Source organism: Atheta coriaria, unplaced genomic scaffold (assembly GCF_025399875.1).
Source record: "Atheta coriaria isolate IRGN ID8LTWV9N9 unplaced genomic scaffold, Caltech_Dcor_3.1 hic_scaffold_10_pilon, whole genome shotgun sequence".
NCBI classification, from domain to species: Eukaryota; Metazoa; Arthropoda; class Insecta; order Coleoptera; family Staphylinidae; genus Dalotia; species Dalotia coriaria.
Window position 1 is genome coordinate 3,774,758 of NW_027045452.1, and position 24,137 is coordinate 3,798,894.

The following is a 24,137-nucleotide window of genomic DNA, read 5'->3' on the forward strand; positions in this document are numbered from 1 at the left end:
GAATTAACAGAATCATTTTTCAAAGTCTATTCGAAATATCAATTGCAACCAAATAAAACTGAATATGCACGGCTGATACCAAAACTAAACGATTTTATTCTGCAGTGTAAGGCAGCAGGATTGCATCGTCGATGGGAATGGGAATTTACATTACACATCTATCGTTTTGCCACTTCGTCAGAAAGAGTTAATTACCGCGTTTCATATGACGTTGCCCTAACCGAATTGAATTTAAAACATTTACGTGTTGCGTTTGTTTTTTGGTGTGCTGGCATTGTATTATCAATTGCTGGTTTCCTAGTAGAATATCTAAAGTTCTGTTTTGTTGAAAGAAATTACTATGTTTAGATATGCGTATTATAATGAGCATTTTTTTATTAGGCAACCCAAATAGCACAACTTTATAACCATGGCATCAGTTTGGCAAAACAACCTCACTTATTTGTTTGTGTCGTCCGTATCGTTCAACTACTGTTTACATCAGTTTCTTCATAAAATACAACTTACAACAAACCGCTCGTTCTTCAGTGCAAACAAATAAAATGTTACATCAATACTAACCCACAATTGCATACATAATTTTACAGTAAGTGCGCTTAACTCGCCGGTAACGATGAAGGTAGGTGAGCTTCTAAGGACTCTGATGGAAAGCAATATTTGATTTGAGTATGAGTGATACTGACGACACCGATGATTTGCTGCTAGTTCCACCAGACCAATACATTGCTAATCCTGAAACCGAAGTGATCCAGTCGCTCGCACATGGTACCTATTTCAAAATCGTCGATTCGCTAATATCTCAAGTAAACCGGCTGCATACACGCGTGCATTCAATCGAACAAATAGATTTAACATCTACTAGTATTGATGACACCATGGATCATCATTCCAACAGGTACAAAAGCTCTGATGACATATTAAGAGATGGCTACTACAATAGTAGTACATTCAGCACACCACAAAAACCTAGAATGAGGTACAGAGCCAGCTCACAAAGTCCACAAAAGCCAAAAAGCTGTTTTACAGCTACAAAAAGTAATTATTCTCCCAGGAAGTTGCATGAATTTAATGACTATATTCATACCACATCCAATGCGATAGAAACAAATAAGAAACTTGATGCAAACAGTGACATTGTGGAGGTGAATGGTAGGATTATTAATTTAGCTGAAATTGAAAATATGCTGGAGGAGATTGAGGTACAGAAAAAAAAGAATGACCTTAGACTTAGGGAACAGGAGGAAGTTATGCAGAAAAGTCAGGCTTGGAGGATGGGAGATGATGTAAAAACATTACCTCCATCTTGTCAAATGCAAAATGATAATCAAGTCACAGAGAATTGCAACGATTTTGCCAAAATGACTGTAACAACTCTGGGTGTTACTACAAGTGGATATGGTGGAGATAAGTCTTCTACTCTTAGCAGTACTACTACAACAACAGATTCAACTCAGTTGACTGCTAGGCATGTAATGCCAACAAGACAGAATAATGGCGAATTTGAGAATTTTAATCATACTGAGGAGATTTTAAAAAGTAGAAGACTGTTGAGTTTGAATGAGCTTTGGGGACAGAATGAACAAGTTGGCAGTTTGACAGAGAGACTAGAAGAGGAAAAACTCAGGAGACAAGTAAGAAATAAACTAATTTTTTAATTTAATGAAATTTATTATTATTTTTGGCCATATTTATGTGTAGCACTGTGAAGATTTAATACAAGACTTACAAACGCGTTCGTTAGAATTGCAAGAAAGGTTAGCCGTTGCTGTGCAAGTTGATAAAGCTAAAGATAACGCCCTGTCGAAGTTTCACGACTCTTGGGAGAAGGTAACGTCTCGATTGCGTACTTTAATGTTGGAAAACAGGACTCTAGAGGAAAAAATACAAGAATTACATTTAAAAAATGAACAGAATATGCAGGAATGTTCAATGGTAAGTAAAACATTAAAATATAATTCTGAATTCATAGATTTATTATAATTATTATTAATTATTAATAGAAAATCAAACAATATGAAGCAGAAGCATCAAAAGCTTTAAACCTTGCTCATGGCAGTCATGATAAACTTAGCAGTTACATGGTACAAAATACCGAACTACAAGAAAAATTAGAATGTCTTGAGAAGAAAATCCTGGAAGTTGAAGAGAGTCACAATGCGGAAATACAGAAAAGTAAAAAATTAAACGATATTATCGTACAGAAAGAACTGGATTTGACTGAGGTATACTATTTGTGCATGTTTTATTTCGTTGTAAGCTTTTTTATCAGGACTGCGTCGATTTTTCAGAGCAGAAATGTTTTGAACGATTCGCGACTAGAAGTTGCGAACAGTAAGAAGGCGATTGAATTGTGCCAAGTTGAATTCGCAAATATGAAAACACAATATAACAGTTTGGAGGAAATTTTAACCGAGAAGCAGAAAACAATAAAAGATCTTGAGTCTAAAATCCATGGTTTAGAAACAGATAATGATAATCTTAAAGTTTTACATGTAAGTGCATCAATAACCTAAGCAAATATATGTTTTAAATTAATATTTTATACAGGCTGATGCACAAAGGGAAGTATTGGTTTGTAAAGAAAAAATGGACAAAACAAAAAGTGATTTAAGAGATTTCTATCAGCAACAAGTAGAATTGCTTGTCCAGGATAAACTGAAAGAGTTCCAATCACAGCTTGATCGAGCTGAAACTTCTTTACAGGACGAAATCAACAAACGGGAACTTTCCATTGCCAAAACAGCAGCTACACACATTCAACAAATTACTGATAAGTAAATACACGTGTGACTAGTAATAAATATCATATAATTTATTTGTTTATTCATCAGACACAATTTAGAAGTACAATTATTAGAAGAAAAGCAAAAAGAAGAAATTAAGTATTATCAGATGCAACTTCAGCAAGCACAGCAACAAATTACAACACAAGAAAGTAAATTAAAGCATTTCAACGAACGGCGGACGGCGTTAGCGCATCAATTGCACAAAGTAATGGAAGTGCAGTGGATGGAAGCATTGAAAATCATTAACAATACTAAAAGTCCATACAATAGCACACCGATTGACACCACATTGGACCAGTTAAAATCACTCAAAGTCAAAAGTCATAATAATTTAGAAGAAGTGCTTTCGGACCCTGGTGAATACTCTGCGGAGCTTGAGAGAGATAATTTCCATGCTCTGAGTGAAACACCTGTAAGTTCTAAGGTACAAATGAATAAAATTCAGAAAGAGTCTCGGGACAATGGAAATGAATTGCAAAAATATGTCAGTCTTGTAAGTATAATGATTTATAATATATTCATTACGATTTATGTATTTATTTCATCTAGTTATTGAATAAACAGTCAACTTCGACACAAATGGAACCCATGAAGGAATCCAGTCAGCCTACACAAAAAAGTGAGGTAATTGTTTGATGTACAATTTAATAATTTTCATTGATCATGAATTTATTTATTTAGGAAATCGTAGATAGGAATAAAATCAACATAAATGATAATCGCACGATGAAACCGCCTTGGAAGTGACTAGATTATTAGTCTGGTGGAACTAGCACTAATTTGTTTTTCTTTTTTACACATATCAGAAATACCACGATGTATACAGTGTTTTACAAGTAAGTGTAATATAATATATTTTTGATATGCATTTTATGAAATTGAGACAATATTTTGTGTGTAGAGTGCGCAATTAATTTATATCAGTATTTGCCATTCACCTTCAATAAATACAATTTAATTAAAGTGATATTAGGTAATCAATGAAAGAATTCCACCCAGGGATTAGAAAATTATTCAACGTGAAGATGAGAAGCAGGATGCTGAAGATGAATTTGAGTCCATTGTGTACATAACCCATTCTGAAACATTTTTTAAGGTTATTTTTTTAAAATTGCATTATATTTAGATATTTATGTACTCTACCTCTTCATTGTGCGGTAGTTTTGCTTGGAATTACTTAAATCTTCTTTCATGATTAAAGGCACACCAATTTTAGCGCTTGTTAGGAAAAATTCCATCACATCGATTGCTCGCATATCTACGTAGAAGTTTTCCTGATCGGATTCGTGTAAATAATCGTCCATTTCAAGGAGTTTGTCGTTTTTAAACACCCAGCGATGCCGCATGAAATATTCCAAACAACCAAGGGCCAAGTAGATTTTTCGTTGAATTTTAAACAATCTAAGAATATATTCAATGCGAAATAACGCTATAGTAGACAGGTAGTATAGTTTATAAATTAGGTTACCTCGGTGGCTTTTTAAAACATTTTAAAATCAAATCGATTATAATGGCCGGCAGCAAGTGATACAAATAGATTTTGATCATGTGGTTGAATTTGTTGTCTGTTGTTTCAAAACATGGATACCATATTGGCTTTACAGTGACCTGTTCTTGAACGTGATAGCCGATTTCTTGTAGGGTAGTCACATGAATTTGAACGATGCCTTCACTTGAACAGTTATAAACTGCGATGTGATCTTGACTAAAATATGCCGCATATATTATACTATTTTATGAAGATTTAAAATAATCAAAAACAATTACTGTAGAAACTGATGCAACCACGTGGCTTTCAAGATGAAATTTATCGCAACGTCTACAGGATTAAAGTCGAGGATAGATTCACGACTAGCGAATATTGAGCGTAATATTCCTAAAATCAAGTTTTACATAAGCAATGCTTTTTTAATAATGGTTTTACCTTTTCCTGATGCTGCTACTAAACCCACTGGACCATTCATGTTATCATTCCAGCCAGCCATGGGATCTTTATAAGTTGATACAACTACAAAAACATTTTGTAAATTTTAATTCGTTTATTTTGTCCCCTTTGTGTTATTTTTACCTATCGTGGGTCTCATAATGATAGTTGGTACTTTTCCTTGCAACATATCAACTATTACATTCTCCGCCAATGCTTTTGAATAGGTGTAGGTGTTGGGATAACCATCCATTATTTTATGACTTAACACTTTCATGTGATACTGATCAGTCTCTTCCACCATTTTAATCATTTTTCGCCAGTCATTTCTAGGTGGATACAACTTCTCTTCGACAATTTTCTTATCATGTTGGCAATATGCAGTTGAGACATGAAGAAATGCCTAATTCAAGAACAAAATAACTTTTAATTTACACTTTTGTTATAATTCATAATAATTAAAACTTACGGTGGCATTTTTTAATTCCAATACTAAACTGCAAACCTCGCGCGTTCCACGTGTATTCATCAGAATGGAATCCGCAAGGGTTTCGTCAAATCGCACGGTTGCAGCAACATGATACACAATGGAAACCTCTTCAATCAGCGTTTTTCTATCCTCTTCCGATATGCCCAAACGTAATTCTCTTACATCGCCTCTGATTGGGACAATTTTTGCGAGTGCAGCGGGGTTTTCTTGGCGTAACTTATCAAACAACTACAAAATATTTAAATATAAACATTTACATTAAATCGCTAAACTTACAATATTTTCCGTAATATTCTTGACTCGTTCTTGCAAACTTTGTTGATACTTTTCTCTTAATAAAATGTACACGTTGCCGATCTCGGGACAAGCGCGAAGCAGTTTCTCAATGAGAACTTTTCCCATGAAACCCGAGCCACCGGTGATGAAGACATTTTTGCCGGCGAAGAATGCGGGTATAGTTGAGTGCGGGTCGACTTGTCGCGCAAATTCGATCACATTTGACCTCATGGTGTTTACAGTAATACAAGATATGAACGAATGCGCTATTTCTGCACAGTCAGAAGTTTTTATAATATTGGAAATGTAAATGTAGCGTGCATTCGGTGATTTTGCACACAATGCAATTAATTTGCGTTAATATGGTAAATTACAGTTCAATTCGAGTTCATTTACTTCATGACTCTGTTTCGACTGCATTTGCAAATTGTAAAGAAGGAACTGCAGCCGAAAAAAAAAACGTTTTAATCAAAATATTTGAGCGGAAATAAAAGAAATCAAACTTCCCAGAATTTCACTATACAACAACATAAAGTATTGTTCCATATGCAAGCAACTGCGACATTATCAATATATTAATTTGATTTCATCGCCGTCCTTCGGTAAATTAATAAGAATTATGTAGCGCAAACGCACCACAACCCTTAAATTTATCGCAAAAATAATTAATTATGTTGATTTATTCATATTTAAAAATATTCTTATGAAATAGATTACAAATCACATAGATTCTTTTATATCACTATTCTTATGCACCCAATTTTTTGTTATAAATCTTTAAATAATCATAATTTTAGGACAAAATGTGAGATTATATAACTTGTAAGTTTATACCAGCAAGTTACCAAGTTACCATACAATCAGATTGATCTAAAACTATCACAATATACCTTTGTGTTGTTTTTTGGTAAAACTATTTATTTAGCGATATCTTATGGGTCGCGGTCTGTCATGATAATACGCTCCCCTGGAAGTACCCATCAAATCCCTCCAAACCATTGCAAAGAAAACAAAAATTGCACCAATTACTTTCTGCAGGATATCCAAACATTTCATTACTGCTGGCATGGATACTTTAAGCAAACCAGTGAGTGCATGTATCAGTCTGATAAGATAATCCAGTAAATATACTCCAGCAGTGCCAAGTAGTGTTATCAAAGCACCAAGAAATCTAAGAGTGTTTTTAATGTTTTCTACTGTTAGCAACTCCCACATACCCACTGCAAACAGTTTAGACTGGGCCTGGATAACTTCCTTGGAAGTGCTTAATACTTCATAAATACTTTTCTCATTGGCTGACATCTCTGGAACCACTTTACCTTCAGTCTTAATAATAAAGCAAATTTCATTCTTGGTAAATTGAATGTCTGTGATTCTATAGTGATGAGGTTCAAAGAGTTTGTCAGCATTTTCAACCCAAAAGCAATGACCATCTTGAACAGCCAAATCACCAGGTTTGGTAACACCAGGCCAGCTGTTTGGAAAAGCTTGATAGATTCTCATTTGTAATTCAGTGATGATGGGTACAAGGGGATCTCTTGCTTCAATTTGGATGACATCTCTGTACTGTCCCAGTTGGTCAACCCTGATGGTTGCTGTGAATTGTCCAATAAATGTTTTCATTTTTAGCATCGCCAGAAGGAGAGATTTGACGTGTCGTGGACTAGTAGATGAGGTGCTATCGGTTGAACGATGTCGCGAATTGCTTCGTGAACGTCGTGGACTTGCAGACCGGTCAGAAACGTTGAGATCTTCCATATTGTGGGCGGTTTACCAACAAATGGAAGAGTGTTATCAGCCAGTGAATGTCTTTAAAGATGATGTTGGGTCATGCTGCTCCAGCACACATAAGTGACATTATGAAGCAAACGAAACAACTCGGTGAATTTTGCTCACTGAGTCACTGCATAAATGCGCAAAGTTCAAACGAAAGTCAACGACATCTAGCAGGTCAGAGAAATATCTATATAAATCAAAAATTTGAAAAAAAAAGTGTGTGTGTGTCAGCACATAGATTAGTAAATTACTGATAATGAAAGCACCTATTATATTACTCAAAGCATACATGATACATATATAATTATTGCTTCTCTTTGAAAGCTTGGGTGTAATCATTTATTAATTTTAATAATCTAAATTCCGGGATTATTAAAGACTAATATTGGAATCATATTTGTATAACACAGATTTAAATTTGAACATCACGTCTCATCTAGATTTGATGTATTCCATTTCTGTATAAAACTGCTACTTATTTAGACAGGGAAGTGCACGCACACTTTCCCGTACGTGTATCACATGGACGCTACCATCTAAGTGCGTGACACCTCACTGACTCATAGACAAATCAACACTGCTACATATGCGCGCCACACTGTTTAAAACACTTTGTGTTTTTGTGAGGTATTTGAATGTGTCCTCAGATGGCGCCACAATGTAGGTTTAACTAAAAATATGACAGCTGGTGTATTTTGTTTTTGCATCGGTGCGATAACGACGAACACACATTCCACACTTTCGGCTTGTGTTATTGTTTGATATAAGTTCGGTAAATCGCGTAATATTTCCAGTTCGCCGATGATTATTAGTGTTAATAAACGTGTATCATCTTTTATCTGCTATTTTTCGCGTGTGTAATCTTCGTAATTTTAAATTTTGCGTGTTTAGTTTATTCACGTGTTTGTGAGTTCGTTGCCGTCGGGCGACAGCATTTTTGCCATCAGCAGATGATTATGGACTAACGTTCTTCCAGGTAAATATTGTAATTCCTATTATTATTATGCGAATAAAAGGAATTTTAATTTAAAAACTGTTTTGTTTTTCATTTATTTCAGAATCTACCAACGATTTACCATCTGTAAAAACTGGTTAGTAAAATAAATTCATTATTTTTAGAATTTGTTTGCCGTGTACCCAGTTTAGTTCTGCGTTTGATAGTTTTTCTGCAATGTCACTAAATAACAAAGTTCTGTCTGAAGGAAAATTAAGAATGGAAATTTGAAGTTGTATTTAAAAAAGAATCAATAAGACATATTCCTCAACTTCTTATCTAATTATAAAATTTATATATCATAATATTTGATGTAAAATCGTATAATCTTTCAGCATATTAATTTTGAATTACATAAATCGAATTTCATTTGTTCATTGGTTTTAATACTTAATCAAAATTGTGGGATTACTACTTGTATCATTTATAGATGGCACTAGCATGAACTAAAACTCATAAAATGAACTTGTATTGTTTATTTCTATATTTATCAGCAAACGTGGGCATTCGACACCGGAATTGTTTACACTTTTTTATTGCTGTGTTTAAATCGCCGGTCTCGTGCCTATTGAAATTTGTGCAACAATGTCGCGTGTCATTCTTGCGCCGGCTTTGCTTGTTCGGGCAGCAGGTAGTCTTATCATGGATTGTCGCGGACTTGTTTGCATGTCTGAGGCATACACTATTTTAATACTTTGTCTTATAGAGAAGTAGAAGAAGATTAATAATTTTAAATAAGTTTCTCTTTTAGTTTCCGAAATATGAAAATTGGCTATTTTTACCACTTTTTAACACGATTTCTGAACTTTATTTCTCGAATTTTAATTATTTTCTCATGGTATTTTACAGAATATCTTACCGAACTTTTATAATCTTCAATCAGTTTAATACTGTAGCTTAAAAGCTTAAAAGATATATAACTAAAATACTCGAAGCAAAATAATGCAGCACCCCCCTTTGGCCATTTTTTCTTATAAATTATTTTTTTAAACTTTAAATTTTCAATTTAACTAGCTTACCTGATAGAGAATTTTCCGTAGGTTATGAATTTACAATCCGCTCATTTCTATCATTTTTAGTTTACGAGATATTCGTAATCGAAGAAACCTCTTAAAATATGAAAACGTCCACTTTTTAGCACTTTTATACCCGATTTCAGAACCTTTACACTAGGAATTATTTTCTTGTCTTATCTTATAAAGAATTTTCCAAACTTTCAAAATCTTTTTAACTAAAATCGCTAGCGACCAATCGATCAAAGATATTCACTATCGAAAATCCTCGAAAAAAAATTATGGTATTTATAATCATTATCTTTGATTAGTCGATAAATTCCTGAATAATATTTTGTGTTTAATTTTATAATACTTTATTTGTACCTGATTATGAAGTACTTTTTACCGAATTACTCTTTACTGAATATTTTCTTCTAGATAAGGATTAAGGAAGTATAATTTATAATTACGTAATAATTGAAATCGAGCGTGGTGTTACATTATAATTAACTGCGACGAACATTTACATTCTTTGCGAGACCAGACGGTTAAATTAAAGTTTATTCACTTGAGTATGTCAAGAAAGTCAAGAAAGAATTTTCTTTGTTTATTTCGTTATATAGTTGAAATTGTATTGTTGAGTCTCATTCGGTGTACCGTAGCAGGGTGGCGGTAGAAGTGATTCGTGTTCAGGGCACCGTCTGAAGGTTCATTTATTTCAGTGTCTATCAACATATCTTCGATTTACGGTTTTGCATAACTGGTAAGTAAAATAATTTTATTATTTATAAAAAGAGTTTCTAGATTTCAGATTAGTTAGTACCAAATGACAAAATTCGGTCAGAAAATTACGAATGGAAATTTGAAGTTTTATTTAGACAAGAATCAACAAGACATTGTTCTCAACTTCTTATCTTAGTAAGATTTGTATATCACTTAAATATTTGATGTAAAATCGGGCAAACTTTTAGCATAGTAACATTGAATTACGCAAATCGAATTTTAATTTATCATTAATTTCAAAACTTAGTCTAAATTGAGGAACTAGGTACTACTTGTATCATTTATTGATGGCACTAGCATGAACTTAAAATCGTAAAATAGATTTGTATTGTTTATTTCTATATTTATCAACAATCGTGGGCATTCGAGACGAGAATTGTGCTTGTTTACACTTTTTTTATTGCTGTGCGAATAGCAATGCCCGAAATTGCCGTGTGTTGTCGTTGCCATCCTCTCACGTCTCGCCCTACTGGTGTTCGAGTTTAGTAGAATAAGAATCTTCAATTCTGTCTATAACTTTTAGTTTTTGTGATATTCGCAAACAAAAGTACAAGGTAAAATATGAAAAAGCACCACTTTTACCATTTTTAATAATATTCGGAAATGGGAATTTCAAAAGTCTCATAAAAAATAAATTATAATGTAAGAATTACTCAATTAAAATGCCGTTTAGCGCGTTTGAAACTTCATATACTATTTTTTTAGCTTAGTATACAAAATTGCAATACTATATGTTAATGGGCACCGCTTTATTTTTAATCTTTAATTTTGACCTTAATTATTTACGTTTTAATCAAGAACGACCAAGCCACGCACGCACGGTACATTATGATAACTTTAGCGTGCGCAAGAAAAGAGCAGCCTTCAGCTCTGCGTCAAGGATGACAAAATTGTGCACTTTTGTGTGATTGTATGTATTGATTCAATGAAATAATTCATTTTTGTTGATTATTGCTTCTCTGTGGAAGCTTGGGAAAACGTATTTCCAGCCGACATTTTGCGATTAATACAAATTGCAAAACACCACTTTAATAGGTAATGTAAATACGCGGAATATTTCATTAATTAATAATCTTAATTCCGGGACTTCTAGGTGTAACATTCACAGATGGCAGAAGCATAAACGTTCGCATTCGGCACGAGAATTTTGTTTTGCTTTTGTATTCGTTTTGAACACAATTTACTTTCTTATCGCTTTCGCGGCGTGGAATGCAACGCATGAGATTCTCGATTGTCGTCGTTGCAAACCTCTTACACCGCAGGCAGCATATTCACGTTTAGTTTAGATCGGGCCTATTGCAATTCGCGTACAAGGTCGCGCGCAATCGGCGCACGGGTTTTGCGCATCTCTTGCTTTCTTATCGTAAACGGTCGCGTCGCGTGAACTTGCTCGGCTACGGCGTGCACTATCCGCGGATTGCGCTCAGTGTCGTGTCGGTCTCTAGTTGATTCAGTCGTGTCTCTCGCGACTCGTATCGTTTGTTCGGACTTGTGCTTTTTAACTTTGCATTATATTCGATCGCCAATAGACGATTTAGTTTTAACTTGTGACTATAGTATTGTTATTGACTATTTGCATCTTTATTGTCCGTAAATGCCGGTTAAGTGTATTTTGCAACTCACAAGACGGCGAGTTGCTAAATACATCAGCCCCTGTCGGAGTGTTGGAACGCATAAAATACTGGTATGGTATATATTACTTGTTTGTTCTATACATTCGTGCTCGTTGCACGTACGCCTTTAATTTCCCGCGAACGGCGTCACGTATACGAGTACTTGAACGGCGTGACGAGTGATGCGGAATTAATGATATGCTGAATTAAATTCTCCGTCGGGTGGTATTTAACGCTTGTAGGAATTTGACCTGCAACCCCCGAAAATTTGCATATAAGAATAATTTTCAACCCTTTTTTTTTGTGAAATATTTGTTTTTTTCGGGTTTGCACGCGATCTATGCGGCGTAGTAATTTCACCGTAGCGTCTAGAGATGCGGAATTAAATTGTCCGTCGGGTGGTATTTAATGCTTGTAGGAATTTGTCCTGCATCCCCCGAAAATTTGCATATAAGGGTAATTTTTCAACCCTTTTCTTGTGAAATATTTGTTTTTTTCGGGTTTGCACGCGATCTATGCGGCGTAGTAATTTCACCCTAGCGTCTAGAGATGCGAAATTAAATTGTCCGTCGGGTGGTATTTAATGGTTGTAGGAATTTGACCTACAACCCCCGAAAATTTGCATGTAAGAGTAATTTTTCAACTTTTTTTCGTGAACTATTTGGTTTTTTCGGGTTTACACGCGATCTATGCGGGGTAGTAACTTCACCGTAGCGTCTAGATATGCGGAATTAAATTCTCTGTCGGGTGGTATTTAATTGTAGAATTAATTCGACTTGCAACCCCCGAAAATTTGTATATAAGTGTAATTTTTCAACCCTTGTACGTGAAATGTTTGTGTTTTTTCCGGTTTGCACGCGATCTAGGCCGCGTAGTAACTTCAGCGTAGCGTCTAGAGATGCATAATTAATTTCTCCGTCGGGTGGTATTTAATTGTTGCAGGAATTCGACCTGCAACCCGCGAAAATTTGCATATAAGTGTAAGTTTTCAACCCTTTTACGTGAAATGTTTGTGTTTTTTCGGGTTTACTCGCGATCAAGGCCGCTTAGTAATTTCACCTTGGCATCTAAAGATGCGGAATTAAATTCTGCGTCGGATGGTATTTAATTGTTGCAGGAATTCGACCTGTAACCCCCGAAAATTTGCATATAAGTGTAAGTTTTCAACCCTTTTACGTGAAATGTTTGTGTTTTTTCGGGTTTGCTCGCGATCTAGGCCTCGTAGTAACTTCACCTTGGCCTCTAGAGATGCGGAATTAAATTCTGCGTCGGGTGGTATTTATTTGTTGCAGGAATTCGACCTGTAACCCCCGAAAATTTGCATATAAGTGTAATTTTTCAACCCTTTTACGTGAAATGTTTGTGTTTTTTCGGGTTTGCTCGCGATCTAGGCCGCGTAGTAACTTCACCTTGACGTCTAGAGATGCGGAATTAAATTCTGCGTCGGGTGGTATTCACTTGTTGCCGGAATTCAACCTGTAAGCCCCGAAAATTTGCATATAAGTGTAATTTTTCAACCCTTTTACGTTAAATGTTTGGTTTTTTACGGGTTTGCTCGCGACCTAGGCCTCGTAGTAACTTCAATTTAGCGTCTAGAGATGCGGAATTAAATTCTCCGTCGGGTGGTGTTTAATTGTTGCCGGAATTCGACCTGTAACCCCCGAAATTTTGCATATAAGTGTAATTTTTCAACCCTTGTACGTGAAATGTTTGTGTTTTTTCCGGTTTGCACGCGATCTAGGCCGCGTAGTAACTTCAGCGGAGCATCTAGAGATGCGCAATTAAATTCTTCGTCGGGTGGTATTTAAACCTTGCCGGAATTCTATCTTCAACTCGCGAAAATTTGCATAAATGTGTAAATTTTCAACCCTTTTACGTGAAATGTTTGTGTTTTTTTCCGGTTTGCGCGCGATCTAAGCAGCGTAGTAACTTCAGCAGGGTTTCTAGAAATGCGGAATTAAATTCTCCGTTGGGTGGTATTTAAACCTTGCAGGATTTCTACCAACAACCCGCGAAAATTTGTAAATAAGTGTAATTTTTCATTCCTTTTTCGTGAAATGTTTGTGTTTTTTTTTTGGGTTAGCTCGCGATCTAAGCGGCGTAGTAACTTCAGCAGGATTTCTAGAGATGCGGAATTAAATTCTCCGTTAGGTGGTATTTAAACCTTGCAGGATTTCTATCTTCAACTCGCGAAAATTTGCATAAATGTGTAAATTTTCAACCCTTTTACGTGAAATGTTTGTGTTTTTTTCCGGTTTGCGCGCGATCTAAGCAGCGTAGTAACTTCAGCAGGATTTCTAGAGATGCGGAATTAAATTCTCCGTTAGGTGGTATTTAAACCTTGCCGGAATTCTATCTTCAACTCGCGAAAATTTGCATAAATGTGTAAATTTTCAACCCTTTTACGTGAAATGTTTGTGTTTTTTTCCGGTTTGCGCGCGATCTAAGCAGCGTAGTAACTTCAGCAGGATTTCTAGAGATGCGGAATTAAATTCTCCGTTAGGTGGTATTTAAACCTTGCAGGATTTCTACCAGCAACCCGCGAAAATTTGTAAATAAGTGTAATTTTTCATCCCTTTTTCGTGAAATGTTTGTGTTTTTTTTTGGGTTAGCTCGCGATCTAAGCGGCGTAGTAACTTCAGCGGGGCGTCTAGAGATGCGCAATTAAATTCTTTGTCGGGTGGTATTTAAACCTTGCCGGAATTCTATTTGTAACCCACGAAAATTTGCATAAATGTGTAAATTTTCAACCCTTTTACGTGAAATGTTTGTGTTTTTTTTCGGTTTGCGCGCGATCTAAGCAGCGTAGTAACTTCAGCAGGGTTTCTAGAGATGCGGAATTAAATTCTCCGTTGGGTGGTATTTAAATCTTGCAGGAATTCTACCAGCAACCCGCGAAAATTTGTAGATAAGTGTAATTTTTCATCCCTTTTTCGTGAAATGTTTGTGTTTTTTTGGGTTAGCTCGCGATCTAAGCGGCGTAGTAACTTCAGCGGGGCGTCTAGAGATGCGGAATTAAATTCTCCGTCGGGTGGTATTTAAATCTTGCAGGAATTCTATCAGCAACCCGCGAAAATTTGTAGATAAGTGTAATTTTTCATCCCTTTTTCGTGAAATGTTTGTGTTTTTTTGGGTTAGCTCGCGATCTAAGCGGCGTAGTAACTTCAGCAGGGGTTCTAGAGATGCGGAATTAAATTCTCCGTTGGGTGGTATTTAAACCTTGCCGGAATTCTACCAGCAACCCGCGAAAATTTGTAGATAAGTGTAATTTTTCATCCCTTTTTCGTGAAATGTTCGTGTTTTTTTGGGTTAGCTCGCGATCTAAGCGTCGTAGTAACTTCAGCAGGGGTTCTAGAGATGCGGAATTAAATTCTCCGTTGGGTGGTATTTAAATCTTGCAGGAATTCTATCAGCAACCCGCGAAAATTTGTAGATAAGTGTAATTTTTCATCCCTTTTTCGTGAAATGTTTGTGTTTTTCTGGGTTAGCTCGCGATCTAAGCGGCGTAGTAACTTCATCGGGGCGTCTAGAAATGCGGAATTAATTTCTTCGTCGGGTGGTATTTAAATCTTGCAGGAATTCTACCAGCAACCCGCGAAAATTTGTAGATAAGTGTAATTTTTCATCCCTTTTTCGTGAAATGTCTTTTTTTTTGGTTAGCTCGCGATCTAAGCGGCGTAGTAACTTCAGCGGGGCGTCTAGAAATGCGGAATTAATTTCTCCGTCGGGTGGTATTTAAATCTTGCAGGAATTCTACCAGCAACCCGCGAAAATTTGTAGATAAGTGTAATTTATCATCCCTTTTTCGTTAAATGTTTGTGTTTTTTTGGGTTAGCTCGCGATTTAAGCGTCGTAGTAACTTCAGCAGGGGTTCTAGAGATGCGGAATTAAATTCTCCGTTGGGTGGTATTTAAATCTCGCAGGAATTCTATCAACAACCCGCGAAAATTTGTAGATAAGTGTAAGTTTTCATCCATTTTTCGTGAAATGTTTGTGTTTTTCTGGGTTAGCTCGCGATCTAAGCGGCGTAGTAACTTTATCGGGGCGTCTAGAAATGCGGAATTAATTTCTTCGTCGGGTGGTATTTAAATCTTGCAGGAATTCTACCAGCAACCCGCGAAAATTTGTAGATAAGTGTAATTTTTCATCCCTTTTTCGTGAAATGTTTTTTTTTTTTTTTGGGTTTGCGCGCGATCTAAGCGGCGTAGTAACTTCAGCAGGGCTTCGAGAGATGCGGAATTAAATTCTTTGAGGGGTGGTATTTAAAGCTTGCAGGAATTTTACCAGCAACCCGCGATAATTTGCATATAAGTGTAATTTTTCATCCTTTTTTTGTGAAATGTTTGTGTTTTTTGGGTTTGCGCGCGATATAGGCGGCGTAGTAACTTCATCGGGGCGTCTAGAGATGCGGAATTAAGTTCTCCGTCGGGTGTTATTTAAATCTTACAGGAATTCTACCTGCAACCCGTGAAAATTTGCATTTAAGGATAATGTTACAACCCTTTTTCGTGAATTGCTTGTTTCTTCGGGTTTTTTGCACGCCCGATTTTATGTATTTTCAGTATTATATAAATTGTATTACACAGACATACCTGAATGTTTCATCTTCCGCTCTACGCGTGTGTTGGTGTTTGTATATAAACAACTTTCTTATCGCTTTGAACCAGTTCCACGCTGCGGTCGTGCGACGAGCATTCGAGCGTTTCAGTTTGTTCTTATTTGCACGCCACTTTTCGCCTTTCTTTCATTTCAATTCTATAAATTGCACTTTAACGTTAATTATCGACATAAAAACCGACACGTAATGATAATAGACTATTTAGTGTTATGCTTATAATGATTTGTGCGTGAAACGATGGATTTATATTTGTGCGTTTGTCGGTTAAAATATTGCGTATGATACAAGACATTATCCGACGTGTAGACTTAATAGAGCGGCGCAGCACAGTTCGTAATCTAACACACGTGTTTTTTCTGTTTCAGTGCTTCCTTTGATTACCCTTTGCCTCGGTAAGTTGTTAAATATCATTACATCATTTTCACATTGATGTCTTTAGTCGCGTGTAAGAGAGTACCGTAATAGTCGTAAGTCAAAATTGTCGCATGCCGTCGGTTGCGTTTTCGATCTTGCCTGAGAATGTGGTTTTCACCGTTATTCTCAGCTCTGATTGTTCTTTTGCATTCAAAATACTGTAATCGCGTTGACGCGTTTAAAAACGATTTCCATATCTTACCGCAAATCGAGTATCATGCCGTTGGTCAGCACTTTTCTATGGTTGGCATGGCAAAGAAAATCTCAATATGCAATAAAATTCCTTATGGTGTTTTATTGTTATAAAAAAAATTATATATATCATTATCCTACCATCTCTACTTTTACTTTTCTTAGATATTTTCTCCCCTTTGGAATGTATTAGTAGTTGATAGTTGTATTTCTGTTGTGTTGCCTTCTTTTCACTTTCCTTTGATATTCGTTGGGAAACTTGTAAAATTTTGTAGTTGTTCATTTTGTTGATTATTTTTTGCGATTTTTTTTTAAAATACGTAGTCTCATTTTCCTTTTTGTAACATCCTGTATATGGAATTTTCTTGATCAACAAAGATTTATAAAAATTTATCTTTTTGTATATTTTCCGCTTGACCGTGGGATTTTATTTTTAAAAGTTTAAATGTTCTTTATGTATCACCCTGTATATTTATTTCCCATGATTTCCAATCAGTACTTGACTACATTTGTTTTTTCCAAGTCTTTTCCTCTTGATCACAGGATTTTATTTTTAAATCTAGTAATTTTCCTTTTGTATCACCCTGTATACTCGTTTTTCTTCATTTATAATCTGTCACTGACCAAGTTAGTTGTCCGGGTGTTTTCTATTTTGAACTTTATATTTTCTTTCTGTATCGCCCAGTATATCACTTTTCCTTAACATAATTGTTAATGTGGGGAAATTTATTGTTGTAATGTAATTCTTGTTGTAATTCTTTTTTTAATCATTGGTTTTCTTTTTTAACACCCTGTACATTAGTTTTCCTGTATTTAATTGCTATTTCATAATCATGTAGTATGTTGGTGTTTATAATTTGGTACTTATGTGCATATGTGAAACGCAGGTCGTAAGACTTACTTCAAGATGGCGGCCTGAAATTTGTATGTATTTTACATTCTGTTATTAAATATGTTAATAAAGAAATGTTAAAAGAGGTTGTGAGTGGAATTATTCGTGCACCCCTTCTATCATTGCAGGTACAGGTCATAATTTGTAAGAATATTTTTAAGTGTCGACTCTCTCGAGACGACTTAAAACTTAGAAATATTTTTACATGTTCTTATAAGGAGTTTCCTCTCTCAGGGGATGATCTCCACTATAAAAATTGTTAAGGTATCCTTTATGATTTGTGTACTCCATCTTTCATTTCAGCTACAGGTAAGAACTTGTAAGAATATTTTTAAGTGTCCCCTCTCGTGAGGCGACTTAAAAATTGGAAATATTTTTACAAGTTCTTAAAAGGATGTCCTTATAAGGAGTTCCCTCTCTCTGGGGATGATCCCCCACCATAAAAATTGTTGATATGCCTGATAATTCCGGGGATGAAGCGCAGAGACATCGTAGCTGTAGGTTGGGCCGGGAGCAAAGGACGGATCGAAGCAGTGACCGTAGACTGTCTTATAACGACACGTGCCAAAAAATTTAAAAATCTCATCCACTCCTGTCCTCTTTCTTCTATCTCCTCCTCTTCTCTACTCTGTTTCTCTTCCTTCTTGTCTTCTACTCTTCTCTGGCTATTCCTACTACTTCTACTTCTCCCATTTCTCTGTTCTCCGTTTCTCCACTACTTTTTTATTTCTCTTACTGCGTTCGCTTGTATTCCAATTTCTCTTATATTTCATTTGAGTTTACATATGCAACCCAAATTACACCTGTTATTTTTATATTTGAGAAAAACGCGCACACCTGAACTGGGGATCGAACCTACGACCCCAGGTAATGTAGCATATCCTACGTTCCACTGAGCCACGCGGCTCTCTTATCAAACGTTACTTGTTTCTGCTATATATATTTACAATATTACACCTTTATAAATAATTTATATATACCGTTATACTTAGTGTTAAACACGTCTTATATATAACTCATACTGAAAACGATAAGTAAACACCAAGGGTTAAATGTGGACGAGAAATTAAAATTAAATTATCCTTTATTTACAGAACAGTATTCTTACATGTATCATAAAATCAATCCAAATGTATATGTATAATTTAACAGAAGAAATTTTGTACCTGATGTTACATACTTCTTTGTTGTTCGGTTTATGAAGTACCAAAGCGCATAAAGTAGTACTTTTGCACTGGCAACAATACCCCACAGAGAAAACGCGTGATTTATCTTCACAAATTAACAATTGAATAATGTTGACCAGTAAATCCAATCCGATGGCACACGATTCTAATGCTTGTACCGTATAAACAACAGAATTGCTAACAGTCGCGATGAAGATCGACGGAGAAAAATAACACGTACACTCCTCACAACAGCGTATCACCGACTGACTTTAACGTGCGGACACCGGACGCACTCGAAGCTGCCAACCGGCTCGGTACTGTTCAAATGGCAGCGCAGACTATGCTGCGCAAATTAATCCTTCGAAACACAAAAATGCGATTTTAGTTGCTAATAAGTAAACTAATCAGCAAAGTTATTTATGAAATTCATAAAGACATTTATTACGTACAATCTGATATAAGAATGGTTCTCCTTCGATGTGGGGTTCAGGTTTAAAACACCTAAAACAAGGAAAAATGAGTCCTTCGAAACTCAAAAATGTAATTTTGGTTGATCATAAACAAACTAATCAGCAAAATTATTAAAGAAAATTATAAAGAAATTTAATACTTACAATCTGATACAAGAATGGTTTTCCTATGATGTCGGGTTCAGGTTCAAAACACCTAAAACAAGCGAAAATTAGTCCTTCGAAACACAAAAATGCAATTTTTGTTGCTAATTAATAAGTTAAATACCAAAATTATTAATGAAAATTGTAAAGAAACTTAATACTTACAATCTGATAAAGAATGGTTCTCCTATGACGTCGGGTTCAGGTTCAAAACACCTAAAACAAGCGAAAATTAGTCCTTCGAAACACAAAAATGCAATTTTTGTTATTAATTAATAAGCTAATCACCAAAGTTATTTATGAAAATGATAAAGAAATTTAATTCTTACAATCTGATCAAAGAAAGAATCAGGTTCTCCTATGACGTCGGGTTCAGGTTCAAAACACCTAAAACAAGCGAAAATTAGTCCTTCGAAACACAAAAATGCAAGTTTTGTTATTAATTAATAAGCTAACCACCAATGTTATTTATGAAAATGATAAAGAAATTTAATACTTACAATCTGATACAAGAATGGTTTTCCTATGACATCGGGTTCAGGTTCAAAACACCTAAAACAAGCAAAAATTAGTTCTTCGAAACACAAAAATGCAATTTTTGTTGTTAATTAATAAGCTAATCACCAATATTATTTATGAAAATGATAAAGAAATTTAATACTTACAATCTGATGAAAGAATAGTTTTCCTCCGATGTCGAGTTCACGTGCAAAACACCTAAAACAAGCAAAAATTAGGCCTTTGAACAGGGGCGTAGCTACCGCCGTATTTGCCGTATCAATTATACGGGGCCCCCGGGCCACGGGGGCCCCTAAAGTGTGTAAGGAAAAACCTTTACCTCCATATAAGGGCCTCCAAAAAAATTTTTATACGGGGCCCCGACAAGGAACGCTACGCCGCTGCCTTTGAAACACCATAAAGTATTGTCAATAATACAATTTTTGTTGCAACGCGAGCAAGCAAATTACAAACTCAAAATAAAATGATAACAACCGCGAGAAACACGCCCGAGTCAACCAACGACCTGCTCATAGCTGCGCTGAGTGGCGCTGAGCATACCGCGCAGCGCAGTCAGCAACGCGGCATGATAATACGCGATAATACTGCGCGCACGCTCCAAGAAAACGGGCACTATTTGCAACAAATAATGTTTCATGCAGAATAATCAACTCAGGACTCAGGGAATGCGACTAGAAAACTTGTTCAGTGACATTCCGTGTGCGAAATCGCATAAAAAGGTTTGAAAAGAATGCGCGAAAATCACTTGGATAATATATTCAAGATGCGTATAAACCAGCGGTAGCAAATGACTCGCGATATTGCAATACTATTACCGAATTAAAAAAGAAACTTTGTGAACTGCGACTGTGATCACCCAATGAGAAACGAACTTTAAAACCGGCGAACGTCGAACGTACGAACGACGCACAAAATAAGACTGATTGGAAATAAATTACGGACGAAAATAAACTTGTAAAAAACGCGTGTAGCGCTATCTATTGACAAGCGAAATAATGAGGCAGCAGAAAGTTGCATACAGACTTAAACCACTAGCGCCATCTAGTGGCAAGGGATCAATATACTCAATTTTTGTAGAAAACTGTAAGTCCGTACAGCCTTTCTCCCGAACCAGTTATTTTTCTGTTGTGTAGCCTGATTGGCAAGCACAAAAAGTTTAATTCTACAGCAATTTTATTGTATTGTAGTTTATATGTACCACGAAAAATAAGAATGCAATTTTTGTTGCTAATTAATAATTTAATCACAAAAATTATTTCTGAATATGATAAAGAAATTCAATGCTTACAATCTGATACGAGAATATTTCTCCTACGATGTCGGGGTCAGGTGCAAAATCCAGACAGCAAGCAAGAATTAGTCCTTTGCTAAACAAGAATACAATTTATGTAGCAAATTAAAATTTATAATTATGATGAGGATGAGGTGATTACGCACGCAGCAACCACCCCAAAGGATTGTATGTTTCTTGATGCGGAAAGGCGAAGTGTTTATATAATAACAATTATGTTGTATTGTAATAATGTCTCGATTTTATTTATTTAAAAATCGTGATATCAAAACAAAATGTTGCTTCTTTGCCCCGGGTCTCTATTGGTACACGTCGACGGTGGCAAGAGTTGAGTGTTTCTTCCTAAAACAGTAAACATATTTTAATTGAAATAAACAATAGTTTTATAACCAGATTTGTAATGGTTTTATCAAGAGTCGTTTTGCAACATCCATTTCTGATTTAAATAAAAATATTTTCATAGATGTATAAATTGAATAAATGAAGTTAACTTGCAGGTCGTTCCGGAACAATTACTGTCGATCTGCATCTTCACATCTCTGAATAAACGCAGTCAGTTACATTTGCAACGATTGTATCTCAGTGTTCATTTTGCAGTCCACTACACTACTTCTAGATTACGACTACAGCTACAACTACAACCTACGACTACGCGCTTGCTATGACTACACTACACTACACTACGAACTGCTCGTGAACACATGAAACACAACCTTGCGTTATCTCATTCTGACATTTGTAGATCAATTTTATGTTCTCTATAGAATATGACATCTTCCATTATAATGTTTCGTCTTCTTAACTTTCAAGTTCTTTTGGCAAAACTAAAACAAAAAACATCAAAGCAATTAAAAAAATTATAACAATAAATTTTTTGGTGCTGGATAGTTGTTGTTGTCGCATGTCCTCTATTAGTTAAATCCCGACATTGGCAAGAAATGTTGTAACCCAGCTTCTATGAATAAAAATATTTAATGAATTAATAATATTGTAAGCAAAATTTGATTGTAAAAATCCTTACCTCAGCATCTTGGCGGCTGTTTATACCCCTAGAGGCAGCAGCCCATTCCTGGATGGGTATACACATCGAGCCCTGACCCCCAAAGGCTTGTTCTCGCTGAGAAGCTGGATACGTCAGGATCGACCGCGGCGTGGATGCAACTGCTCCGCACCTGCTCTCCAGCTACAGATAACATTAACAAAATAAGTAAATAAACAATTTTGTAAATAAATTTATTCTTATAACATTTACCTCAGTTTCTTTTAGCTTTGCGAGGGTAGGAACCCATTCCTTGATGGGTATACACATCAGGCCCTGACCCTTCAGGGTAGCTAGAAAGCTGACTGATTTGGGACCTTCAGGATCGACCTCGACGGGGACGGATAACATCATCTTCTTCGGCTTCTGTTAACAGAAAAAATAAATAAAATTAAATATTATTGAAACCAAAAATTAATTGTTATCGTTACTCACTTCAACTTCTTATGAAATGTGCCTTATTTAAATAGAACGCGTCATCTCTCTTTGGCCCTCAGGATAGAAGGATCTTCTTGTTTCGCATTCAAAAGCAAAACAACAACGTGCAACATGACAATTAATTCAATGACTATGACTTTTCGTGCAGTTAAAAAATGTGTATAAACTGTTGATGCATCTGTAAAGAAATTATTAAATATCTCAGAACTCCCGCACTATATTGCAACACTTGCGCACTCCCGCACTAACCCTTGCTTAACTAAACGCACCATACAATATAATACACAACAATTCACTGCACTGCACATTCTGTTGACATCAGCATTTCAGAATTTCCATTCTCATTTCATTTCTCATTCTGAGATTTATTCATTTCCATTTTCAGTTGATGATGAAATTCCTAGTTCCAATATCTGTTATCCTTCTTCTGGGGTTTGTCTTCTGTTTTCTGCGTCCTGAACAGTTGTTAAACAGTGACACTGAAAAATAATGATGCGCGCACTTATATTTGAACACTACTCACTCACTTCACTGCACTGCACTGCACTGCACTAATATATATGATATTTATGATAATGTGTATTATGTGTTGGTGATTGTGTTAAAATGTAAGGTAAGATATGCCGAAGCACACCAATACCCAAGAACCCTGACAATGATCATGAACAGGGTAAAAAGTGTAAAATGTGTGTATGTAATTGTTAACTAAAGTAATTTGAATTTCACTCCCGCACTATGAAACAACACTCGCGCACTATAATTCAGCACTCGCGCACTATATAAAAACACACAAACACTATTATTTATCACAGTTGTTGTTGTTATTCATGTTCATTCCAATTTCCAAATTGATTTCTTGCTCTTCTCAATTTGCTGTTGATTCTAACTTGAAGTTTTAACGTAGTTTTGTTTGAATTCTTGATTCATAGTTTCGTTGAATTCTTGATTCTGTATATGACTGTTAACTGATAGTTGCCTGATTGATTCTACGAAGTTCAGTTGAAATTAAAGTAGATTTTGTTTACCATTTTATTCGTTTCCCAATAATACTGGCTGGTCCATGGTTTGCTTTTCCATTTAAATAACTTTTTTCTTCAATTTTCCCATTCCCATATTTATTTCATTCGATTTAAGATCGTCTTCTGGATTCTGAAATCGATTACAATAATTCGTCTTCTAGCATTGAAGTTCTTTTGGAAAAACTAAGAAAAACAAACAAAAATATTAAAGCAATTAAAATTCATAATTTGTGTACATGTTTATGCCCCTTGCCCTCTATACTTGAAACCTCATCTTCATCTCTAAGGAAATGAT

General features: G+C 35.6%; 3 protein-coding genes and 3 long non-coding RNA genes across 10 annotated transcripts; 2 read left to right on the forward strand and 4 right to left on the reverse strand.

Annotated features, from left to right (window-relative positions):
- The first annotated feature begins 406 nt into the window (after window positions 1-406).
- On the forward strand, window positions 407-3,749 carry LOC135800423 (centriole duplication and spindle assembly protein centrobin). Of its 3 annotated transcripts, XM_065313658.1 has the most exons (9): window positions 408-619; window positions 706-1,631; window positions 1,699-1,932; window positions 2,001-2,222; window positions 2,289-2,492; window positions 2,548-2,774; window positions 2,832-3,279; window positions 3,336-3,410; window positions 3,468-3,749. In XM_065313658.1, exons 2-9 carry the CDS (start codon window positions 876-878, stop codon window positions 3,531-3,533), a joined length of 2,232 nt encoding a protein of 743 aa, XP_065169730.1. In that variant the 5' UTR covers window positions 408-619; window positions 706-875; the 3' UTR covers window positions 3,534-3,749. The 3 variants fall into 3 exon arrangements, with proteins under 3 accessions (XP_065169728.1, XP_065169730.1, XP_065169729.1); XM_065313656.1 differs by having other exon boundaries at window positions 407-1,631; XM_065313657.1 differs by having other exon boundaries at window positions 408-1,631; window positions 3,336-3,405.
- Window positions 3,438-6,397, reverse strand: LOC135800424 (fatty acyl-CoA reductase 1-like). The gene is made up of 8 exons (XM_065313660.1): window positions 5,477-6,397; window positions 5,180-5,428; window positions 4,855-5,113; window positions 4,711-4,794; window positions 4,554-4,662; window positions 4,255-4,491; window positions 3,930-4,187; window positions 3,438-3,865 (listed from the first exon to the last, which is right to left on the reverse strand). The coding sequence occupies exons 1-8, from the start codon at window positions 5,705-5,707 to the stop codon at window positions 3,745-3,747; spliced, it is 1,548 nt and encodes a 515-aa protein (XP_065169732.1). The 5' UTR covers window positions 5,708-6,397; the 3' UTR covers window positions 3,438-3,744.
- Window positions 6,398-7,234, reverse strand: LOC135800784 (uncharacterized). Its single transcript, XM_065314104.1, has one exon. It carries the CDS (start codon window positions 7,232-7,234, stop codon window positions 6,398-6,400), a length of 837 nt encoding a protein of 278 aa, XP_065170176.1.
- Window positions 7,235-11,465: 4,231 nt separating this feature from the next.
- On the forward strand, window positions 11,466-17,839 carry LOC135801117 (uncharacterized). The gene is made up of 2 exons (XR_010550306.1): window positions 11,466-11,708; window positions 16,621-17,839. It is a non-coding gene; the product is annotated as an uncharacterized lncRNA (long non-coding RNA).
- Window positions 17,840-18,819: 980 nt separating this feature from the next.
- On the reverse strand, window positions 18,820-20,963 carry LOC135801070 (uncharacterized). 3 transcript variants are annotated; one of them, XR_010550286.1, is made up of 7 exons: window positions 20,473-20,963; window positions 20,202-20,253; window positions 20,037-20,088; window positions 19,702-19,752; window positions 19,537-19,588; window positions 19,372-19,423; window positions 18,820-19,280 (listed from the first exon to the last, which is right to left on the reverse strand). It is a non-coding gene; the product is annotated as an uncharacterized lncRNA (long non-coding RNA). The 3 variants fall into 3 exon arrangements; XR_010550285.1 differs by having other exon boundaries at window positions 20,375-20,963; XR_010550287.1 differs by lacking the exon at window positions 20,037-20,088 and having other exon boundaries at window positions 20,375-20,963.
- A 605-nt stretch (window positions 20,964-21,568) lies between these two features.
- On the reverse strand, window positions 21,569-22,523 carry LOC135800616 (uncharacterized). Its single transcript, XR_010550194.1, has 3 exons — window positions 22,368-22,523; window positions 21,842-22,301; window positions 21,569-21,688 (listed from the first exon to the last, which is right to left on the reverse strand). It is a non-coding gene; the product is annotated as an uncharacterized lncRNA (long non-coding RNA).
- Window positions 22,524-24,137: the final 1,614 nt, after the last annotated feature.